We start from the raw sequence: 9,443 nt of genomic DNA, 5'->3' as shown, positions 1-9,443 counted from the left end.
GCCAGACCATGACTCAACCTGAGGGGAAAAAGGGAAGTGAGAGAAATTACAATCCTGGACTCCTGGCTCCCAGCCCCCCTGTTCTGACCACTAGCCCCCACTCTCCTCCCAGAGCCGGGAAGGGAACCCAGGAGTCCGGCCTCCCCTCCCCCAAGCTGTTGCCCCAGGGCTGCGGTTAGTTTGAGCCAGTTGCAGGGAGAGGGGCTGGCTCTTTGTTTACAGGGGCGGGGGAATTATCCGGCCAGTGCTAAGTGGACTGAGTTTCACCTGGGGGTGATGTCACGGGGAGTGGGCGGCGGGGGGAGGTCGGTATTTAACCCCCCAGGGAGGTGCTTGCCTGCTGCCTGTTGTTGCAATTTGCGGGATTGTGGCACGGAACCTGTGTGCTGGGGCTGGGGGGGGAGCCAGACCTTGGCGAGAGAGTTACTGCGGAGAGACAGGTCAGTGAATGTGGGGGTTGGGAGCTGGGACTCCTGGGTCCTCTCCCCAGCTCTGGGAGGAGAGTGGGGGTTAATGGTTAGACCAGGGGGGCTGGGGGCCAGGACTCCTGGGTTCTTTTTTTCTTCTCCCCGCCTGAGAGGGGCTGAGGGCCAGGACTCCTGGGTTCTTTTTTTCTTCCCCCCCCCTCCCCGCCTGAGAGGGGCTGGGGGCCAGGACTCCTGGGTTCTTTTTTTCTTCCCCCCCCCCCTCCCCGCCTGAGAGGGGCTGGGGGCCAGGACTCCTGGGTTCTTTTTTTCTTCCCCCCCCCCCCTCCCCGCCTGAGAGGGGCTGGGGGCCAGGACTCCTGGGTTCTTTTTTTCTTCCCCCCCCCCCTCCCCGCCTGAGAGGGGCTGGGGGCCAGGACTCCTGGGTTCTTTTTTTCTTCCCCCCCCCCCTCCCCGCCTGAGAGGGGCTGGGGGCCAGGACTCCTGGGTTCTTTTTTTCTTCCCCCCCCCCCCTCCCCGCCTGAGAGGGGCTGGGGGCCAGGACTCCTGGGTTCTTTTTTTGTTTCCCCCCCCCCCCTCCCCGCCTGAGAGGGGCTGGGGGCCAGGACTCCTGGGTTCTTTTTTTCTTCCCCCCCCCCCTCCCCGCCTGAGAGGGGCTGGGGGCCAGGACTCCTGGGTTCTTTTTTTCTTCCCCCCCCCCTCCCCGCCTGAGAGGGGCTGGGGGCCAGGACTCCTATTTCATACTCCGGCCGAGCAGTGTGTGTTTGTGGGACCATGGGGGAATCAGGCGTTAGGACTCCTGGGTTCTACTCCGACCTATGCACGCCGCAGTCTCCCGTGCCTCAGTTTCCCCTGCCTAAAACGGCCAAATTCTTTCCCCCTACACCGGGGTTTGAGCCTGAGCTGTTTGTGGCCGTGGGCACAGAGACCCGCGGGGCTGGCAATGCCCCCCCGCCCCCAACCAGCCCCACGTGTGCTGCGCGGCTGTGGGACAAAGGGGCCGCTCTCGGGGATGGGGGACGGGGAAGGCCTGGGATCGCGCTGCTCCCCTCCCCCTCCTCCGTTTCATCTGAAACTGCCGGCCCGGCGGGGGGGGAGTTTCACAGAAACCTGCGGACAATAGGGCTGAGGTGAGAACAGGGGAGGGTCTTTGTCCCGGGGGCTGGCCGGGCCCGGGGGGGGCGAGGGGGAAGGGGTGACATTGGGCGGGGGCAGGAGCTGATTTGTTCCCCCCACACACACCTGGCTTTGGGTTTTTACCTGTTCCTCCACCCCTGGGCTGGTGCTGGGACCCGAGGGGGGGGGGTTGGAAAGGAGCCTCGCGAGGGGCTGGAACAAATGCAGAGAGAACCCAGGAGTCCTGGCTCCCACCCCAACCCCACCTCCGGCTCTCACCCGCCAGACCCCACTCCCCTCCCAGAACTGGGAGAGAACCCAGGAGTCCTGGTTCCCACCCCCGACTCCTCTCCTGCCGGCCCCCCCCCCGGGGCTGGGATGGAACCCAGGCGTCCGGGTGCTTGTGGAAACCCTGCTGCGGGGTCCTGGGACCCCTCACACACCCCGCCCCCGCTTGGGAGCCGCTCCGTACCATGGCGGGGGGGCTTGCCTTCGGGCTGGGCTTATCTCTTGCCCCTGCGTACCCAGGGGTTAACCCAGCCAGCCCAGGGTGGGGCTCACCCCCGCAGCGGAGCTAACCCAGGCCCGTGCCGGGGAGGGGGGGTGCCAGGACGGGGGGGTCCCTGGGCCCACTCCCCCCCACAGCCCGCTGAGCCAGAGGTATGCGCGGGGGCTGGGCGAGTTTCTGTCGAAGCCAACTCGGCGGTGGGGGAGGGCCCAAGACGGGGCTGCCCCATCCGGGCCCATCTCCCCCCGCCCGCGGTCTGGTGCCCCCCACGGCTGCATCTCTGCCTTGGGGTCACACCTCAGCACTTCCCCTTCACGCGCTCCACAGCTGCCAGCGGATGCCCCCCAGCACTGCTCAGCCCCAGTCTGGGGCACAGACGCAGCTGGCCCTGGGGGTGCTTGCCCTCCTTGGCTCTCCCTGCCCCCGCTGGGGGTGGGGGGAACCCGGGCTGACGAGGCTCAGGCCGGGAGGGGGGAAGCCTGGGATGGGATCATGGCAGTGGGACACCCGAGATGCCCCGGCCCACCCTGGGGCAGGATGGTCCCCATGGCCTGTCCCCCAGCAGAGCCCGGCTGGAGCCAGTGGGGTTGTTGAAGCCAAGTTTCGGAGGGAAATTGCCACCTGTTGATGGAGGTGGGGATTCGGGCCAGGTGGTGACTCACTGAGGAATGGCCAAGGAGGGGAAGGAGAACTGGATTAGTGGCTGGCAGGTGTGGGCCAGAGATGTTCCCCTGCCCCCATTGCCTGCCACCCCCAAACCCCCATCTTGGTGTCACTTCAGGGCAGCCATTGTGGGAGGGGGAAGTCTTGAAGGGGTGCAAGGCCCATCCAGTGGGACATGGAGGATGGGGTGAAGGCACTGTTGGGGGTGATCCTGCCCCAGGTGGGGGTGGGTTAGCTGAGACACCTTCAGGAGTTATGGGGGCTGCTGCCCTTCCTGGCTGGTCCATCTGAAGGTCCTTCAGTATCCACTTCACACTAGGGCCCAGCCCAAAGACCCACAGAAGGGAGGGTGAAATTGCAAAGTAGGGTCTCTTGAATGCTATGGGGCCAGACATCCTAGGGGAGCCCCCCATGTTGAGTACTTCTTACCTCCTCCCTGCGCCCCTCTCTCTCTTGGCAGGTGCCTTCCCACCCAATCATGGCTTCAGCAGGTCTCCAGATCTTGGGCATGGCGCTCTCGGTGGTGGGCTGGCTGGGCTCCATCATCTCCTGCGCCCTGCCCATGTGGAAGGTGACGGCCTTCATCGGCAACAACATCGTGACGGCGCAGACCATCTGGGAGGGGCTGTGGATGAACTGCATCGTGCAGAGCACGGGCCAGATGCAGTGCAAGGTCTATGACTCCATGCTGGCGCTGCCCCAGGACCTGCAGGCCGCCCGCGCCCTCTTGGTCATCTCGGTGCTGCTGGCCGTGCTGGCCTTGCTGGTGAGCGTCGTGGGCGCCAAGTGCACCAACTGCGTGGAGGACGAAGGCGCCAAGGCGCGGATCATGATCGTCTCCGGCGCCGTCTTCGTGGTCTCCGGCATCCTCTGCCTCATCCCCGTGTGCTGGTCGGCCAACACCATCATCCGGGACTTCTACAACCCGCTGGTGTCCGAAGCCCAGAAGCGGGAGCTGGGGCCCTCGCTCTACATTGGCTGGGCCGCCTCGGCCCTGCTGGTTCTGGGGGGCGCCCTTCTCTGCTGCACCTGTCCCGAGAAAAACACCAACTACAGCGCCCGTTACACGGCCGCCGCCTCCCAGCCCCGCAGTGACTACCCCAGCAAGAACTACGTCTGAGGGGCAGGCAGCCTGGGGCCTCTCAGTGGGGGTGGGCAGAGGGTGGGGCCCCATCTCTGCATCAGACTCCCGGGTGCCGAGCTTGCTGGGTCGGTGCTGAGACCGCGTCTGCAGCGTGGAGGGAAGACGGAAGCTAAGCTGCTAGACCCAGGGTCTCTGCCATTTGTGGTGGCTTCATCTTAGCTTCTGGGCCCCACCACGCTGCAAAGGTCCTCAGCCCCCACAGTCCACCAGTGTCCTGCTGCCTTCCAGCTCTTCTCCCCTCAGATGTGTCGTCTCACACCCCAGCCCGGCCCCTCTCCGGCCCCATTCTCCCCTCCCTAGGCCCAGAACGGCTCCTGAGGCTGCCCAGCTCCAGGTCCTGCCCCATCAAAGGGCTGATTGCTGGAAATTAGAGGGTTATCTTTGTGGGGGGGAGGTCAAATAGAGCACCCCAAGCCTAGCCTCTGCCTCTAGAGGAAGGTGGAGTTGGATTGCCTAGTTTTAATCTTTGCATGTGTCCTACATAGTCCTTAGATATTTTTCATAGCATCTGCTTGTTTTTATATATGACGAATAAAGTATCTGAGGTTTTTTGTACGTAGCAATGGCCTGCGCTGCTCCCTGGAGTGGGGATCTGTGTCCCGAGCCTGCCGCAGGGGATAAAACTAGCAAAGGCTGGTTTGTCCGCTCCCGTCACCCCCTCACCCTCAGCCATGGGGCCTTTCAAATGCATCCCTCCATCTGCTCCAGGCCTGATCTTCTATGGGTTGTAGCTGCTCCAGGACTGTGCTCCAGGGGAGGGAAGTGACTGGCTGATAACTGGGAGGGCAGCCCTGGGAAGTAGCGTCTCCTCCCCTTCCCCCTGCTCTAACCACTAGACCCCACTCCCCTCCCAGAGCTTGGGATGGAACCTGGGGGTCCTGGCTCCCAGTCCCTGCTGCTCTACCCTCTGGTTCTGGGAGGGGAGGAATGAAACCCAGGAGTTGTGGCTCCCCTGTCCCCTGCTTGGGTTTTAACCTGAGGATAATCTGGCAGGCAGTTCTGCAGGTTCCCTGGGCAGCAGGTCAAACCAAGCCCCTGCTATTTAAGGGAGGCATTAGCAGGGTCTGAAGGGGCCCTGGGTGGCCAGGGTTTTGCTCTTCGCTGGGGGGAAAGCGACAGGGGGTGCTCTCCCCGGCTACAGACAGGGCCCTGTGCTGGGTGGTGGGTGGGAGCTCAGGAGGGGGTGCTCTTTCCACAGTGTTATGCACCTGCCCTGCCCCAGAGGTGGCTGCATCTCAGCAGCAGAGAAGTGGGTTTATTTCTGAGGGAGGGGAGAATTTGGTAGCTGTTTCCCTGCTCCATTGCAAGGCTGCCTGGAGGTGAGGAATCCCTCCCCCTGCCCAGAGCTTTGAAGGGGGAACAGCCTCTTGAGTGGAGGGCAGCAACTCAGGGGTGTGAGCTCTAGTGGTTAGAGCCCCCGCTGGGAGTGTGGTGTGGGAACAAGGGGCTTAGTAAATGAGCAAACAGGCTTGGGGGGCTGTGTCTGCTTGGCTTTTGGGCTGTACTGATCCCTCCCTCCCTGCTGAATGAACCCCCCCAGCGTAGCCCCCACCCTGTGGCGGGGAGAGGATGTGAGATTTCTCTCCTGGTGCCAGCCGCCCCCAGCTCGAGGGAAGGTTCAGCTGGCACAGGAATGTGCTGGTGCCCGTCCAGCTCGGGGGAGAGAGGCCAGGCGGGCTGGGATCCAGGGAAACAGCAGCGCCGAAACGCCACGGTGGGGCAGAGCCAGCGCCCCCCCACAGGGGCACAGCCCCACGTCCCATCCCTGGAGCCAGCTAGTCCCCTGCCCTGGGGTAGGGCACAGCCCCCTGGAGGGGAAAGGCCCCATGTCCTGTCCCATCCCTCACCTCTCAGCCAGGCAGTCCCTGGTATGCACCGTGCCCACCCCCCGGAGCTGGTGCCCCTTGGAGGGGAAAGGCCCCATGTTCCATTCCCTGCCCCCCCTGAGCCTGCCAGATGGGGTTAGGTGAAGCTGAGGGGAATTCTGGGAAGGCTTTTCATTCCCCTGCTAGTGCAGGAGGGGGAGATGGGCTGCGAACCCCCCAATCTCATGATGGACAAAGACTGGGGCAAGGAGGAACATACAGCACCCCCCATTTGCCCCCTAAAGCCATACCCTGTCCCCCTCCCACATACCTGAGCGCTTCCCTCTCTGGGGGGGCCCGGTTGCTAGCATTCTCCTCCCACAAGCCACACCCCCACTATGCTTGCCCCAATTTACCCCCTCATAAACCACACCCCCATTCTCTGACCCATAAGCCTCACTCCCTCACCCAATTTACCCTACCTTCATAAACCATGCACCCAATCTTTCCTCCCATCAACTGTGCCCCCACCCCACCTTTTCCCTCCCCATTTATGCCACACCTCAGCCTCCCCCCACACCCCAAAATGAGAAGCAGGAGGCGAGGGTGGAGTGTGCTAGTCTAGTCTTTATCCCCATAACATCCTCAGAAACATGGGCCAAGCCCCCTCCCTGGAGGGGTCAGAAAATGGGGGTTCAGTGTCCTCCCCAAAGAACCGCACCCAGGGATCATCAGACCCACTCCCTGTGAATCCCCCAAATCCCACTCAGTGATGACAGAATAAGCCCTGGATCTATTCCCAAGGAGGGGTGAGACCCCCAAAATCTTGGGGCCCCTGGATTTGGATAGAGGGGCCCCTTAGGCTGTGGGTTCCAGGTGGTCCCCGTGTTCAGGGGGTGGTTTAGCAGATCTCAGTCCAGGGAGCTGGGATAATTATTAACCTTCGAGCAAACAAAGCCAGGGTGAGGTCCAGCCGAGCTCCATGGGGTCAGGGCTCCCTGGCTGAGCCCCCTCAATCTCTCCCGACCCCCCCATCTGTTCATTCGCTGGGGATCGGCCGCTTATTCCTTCCTTCCTTGGCACAGTGTCTTTCCCGTCTCTCCTTGGTCCATTAGCCCTTTGTTCATCCCTTCGCTGACGGCGCCTTTCACTCCTTTCCTCTGTGGCTTCAACCTTCCTTTTGTTTGCCTTGCCACGTGTCTGCTCTTTGCCTCCACCCCATCTTTTATTTATTTAATTTGTTCCTTCCTTCCTTCCTTCCTCACTTTTTCATTCCTCCATCCGTTGTCTCATTCACTCACTCCTTCCCACATCCATTCGCTCGCTTTGTTGCTCCTCCCTTCACTCATTTGCCCGCTTGTTCATTTGTTCGCACCCTCATCCGTTCCTTCAGCCATGCTTTTGTTCACTCATTTTTTCCTCTACTCATTATCCATTAGTCCTTGTTCATCCAGCCACTTGTCCATTTCTTCGTTCCCTCATTCATCTCCTCCCACATTCATTCTCTCCCTCCTTCACTTATTTATTCATTCCTTCAGCCATTAGCTCATTCCCTCATTCATCCATTCACCTCTTCACACCTTCATCCATTCACTCCCTCATTCACTTCATCTCTTCACATCTTCAGCCATTCACTCCCTGGTTCATTCGTTCGTTCCCTCACTCTTCACACATTCATCCATCCATTCGTTCATCTCTTCACCCATGTGCTCATCCATCCATCCATCCATCCATCCATCCCCTCCTCTGCTCCCCTCACACATAGTCCCTCTTGTCCACACCGCTGCCCACCCCGGACCTCGCAGCCGCCATGTACCCGACCCGGGGTGGGTATCTCTCGGAGCGGGGCGGGCAGGAGCAGCAAAGCAGAGAGCCCCCCAGAACCAGCAGGGCCGAGGCGGCCCACCCCACGTATAGCGCTGCCCCCAGCTCCCGCTTCAGGGCTTCGGACACCAGCGGGTTGTAGAAGTCCCGGATGATGGTGTTGGCCGACCAGCACACGGGGATGAGGCAGAGGATGCCGGAGACCACGAAGACGGCGCCGGAGACGATCATGATCCGCGCCTTGGCGCCTTCGTCCTCCACGCAGTTGGTGCACTTGGCGCCCACGACGCTCACCAGCAAGGCCAGCACGGCCAGCAGCACCGAGATGACCGTGAGGGCGCGGGCGGCCTGCAGGTCCTGGGGCAGCGCCAGCATGGAGTCATAGACCTTGCACTGCATCTGGCCCGTGCTCTGCACGATGCAGTTCATCCACAGCCCCTCCCAGATGGTCTGCGCCGTCACGATGTTGTTGCCGATGAAGGCCGTCACCTTCCACGTGGGCAGGGCGCAGGAGATGATGGAGCCCAGCCAGCCCACCACCGAGAGCGCCATGCCCAAGATCTCCAGCGCTGCAGAAGCCATTGCTGGAGGAGGAGGAAGCCAAGGGGAGCGAAGCAGGGATCTTAGTGGGGACGCGAGGGCGTCTGAGCAGAGAGAGAAACCCAGGAAATAATTCTGTGTGGGGATTGGCTGGAGAGAGCGGGGCAAGGAAGGTCGTAGTGGAGAGACAAGGCCAGAAGACGGTTCTTTGTGGGATCGGCTGGGGACAGGAGTCCAGAAAACGGATCCCTATGCGAGGTGCATGAATATGAGATCCAGATAGTCGCCTCTGAGGGATATGGCTCTGGGAGACGGATCCCGATGGAACCAGCCAGGGAGACGCGTTTGAGAGACGGACCCTAAAGGAACCAGTCAGGGAGAGGCGTCTGGGAGAGGGATCCTGGTGGAACCAGAGACAGGTGTCTGAGAGGCGGATCCCGATGGAACCACCGGGGAGACGCGTCCAGGAGACGGATCTCGATGGAACCCTAGGGAGACGCGTGTGAGAGACGGATCCTAAAGGAACCAGCCGGGCAGAAGCATCCAGGGGACAGATTCTGATGGAAGCATCCGGGGAGACAGGTCCGGGAGAAGGATCCTGATGAGAATGGCTGGGGAGGCAGGTCCAGCAGTGCCGGTGTCTCTCTCCGAAGCACTTCCACCCCGGAGAGGCGAAGGCTCTTGTTTAGCACCAGGGCTCGCTCTCCCAGCCGTCAGCACCTCTCGCTGGACTGATCCTGTGAGCTGGGGAGGCGGGGGGGGGGTATATGAGGCCTCACAGGTGAGTGGGCGGGACGGGGGAGGCGTGGGAGGGCACTGGGCTCTCTGTGGTGACCAGGGCATGAGAGGTGCTGGTGAATGAACACTTCTGTTGTTAGCTTGTGCCTAGACACTGCCCGCCCCCAGGCTGGAGGGGGGAGGAGGTGGGCTCTGGAGGGGGCGAATCACAGCGTCTTGTTCCTCCAGGCCATGGGAAAACAGAGATTATAATAAACACACGCCTGGCTGCAGCAGACTCCCCCTTCCGAAGACTGCAGCGGGGGGGGGGGGGGTGGGCTCGCTGCTTGTGGGGCAGGGCAGCTGGGGACCACTGACAGCCCCTGCAGCACCCCGTCCCCTAGCCCCACGCTGGGGCCCTGGGGTCAGGGGGAAGGCCGGCTAACGGGATTCCTGTGTCCCTTTAGCAACCGGTCACGTCCCTGGGCTGATAAGGGGGAGCTGAGCACACACGGCTCAGACCTGCGGATAAGAAATTAACCACCGAGCAAACAGACTCCAGACAGGGGGCCAGGGGGACATGGACTCGCTGGCTCAGGGGGGTGGGGAATGGGACACGGGGCCTCTCCCCTCTAGGGGTCACTGGCTCCAATCCAGCCCCAAGGCGGGGACTGGCTGGCTCAGGGGGGCAAGGAATGGGA

At 62.0% G+C, this 9,443-nt stretch overlaps 2 protein-coding genes across 3 annotated transcripts; one reads left to right on the top strand and one right to left on the bottom strand.

The window, feature by feature from the left end:
• The first annotated feature begins 301 nt into the window (after positions 1-301).
• On the top strand, positions 302-4,560 carry LOC119856771 (claudin-4-like). Of its 2 annotated transcripts, none has more exons than XM_038404769.2 (2): positions 302-440; positions 3,173-4,560. In XM_038404769.2, exon 2 carries the CDS (start codon positions 3,191-3,193, stop codon positions 3,830-3,832), a length of 642 nt encoding a protein of 213 aa, XP_038260697.1. In that variant the 5' UTR covers positions 302-440; positions 3,173-3,190; the 3' UTR covers positions 3,833-4,560. The 2 variants fall into 2 exon arrangements, with proteins under 2 accessions (XP_038260697.1, XP_043373049.1); XM_043517114.1 differs by having other exon boundaries at positions 314-440; positions 3,170-4,560.
• Positions 4,561-6,937: 2,377 nt separating this feature from the next.
• LOC119856770 (claudin-9-like) lies at positions 6,938-8,777 on the bottom strand. The gene has a single exon (XM_038404768.2). The coding sequence runs from the start codon at positions 8,065-8,067 to the stop codon at positions 7,417-7,419; it is 651 nt and encodes a 216-aa protein (XP_038260696.1). The 5' UTR covers positions 8,068-8,777; the 3' UTR covers positions 6,938-7,416.
• Positions 8,778-9,443: the final 666 nt, after the last annotated feature.

Source organism: Dermochelys coriacea, chromosome 6 (genome assembly GCF_009764565.3).
Source record: "Dermochelys coriacea isolate rDerCor1 chromosome 6, rDerCor1.pri.v4, whole genome shotgun sequence".
In the NCBI taxonomy this organism is placed as follows: Eukaryota; Metazoa; Chordata; order Testudines; family Dermochelyidae; genus Dermochelys; species Dermochelys coriacea.
The sequence above is the reverse complement of the archived record's forward strand: the minus strand, read 5'-3'. Positions and strand labels throughout refer to the sequence as shown.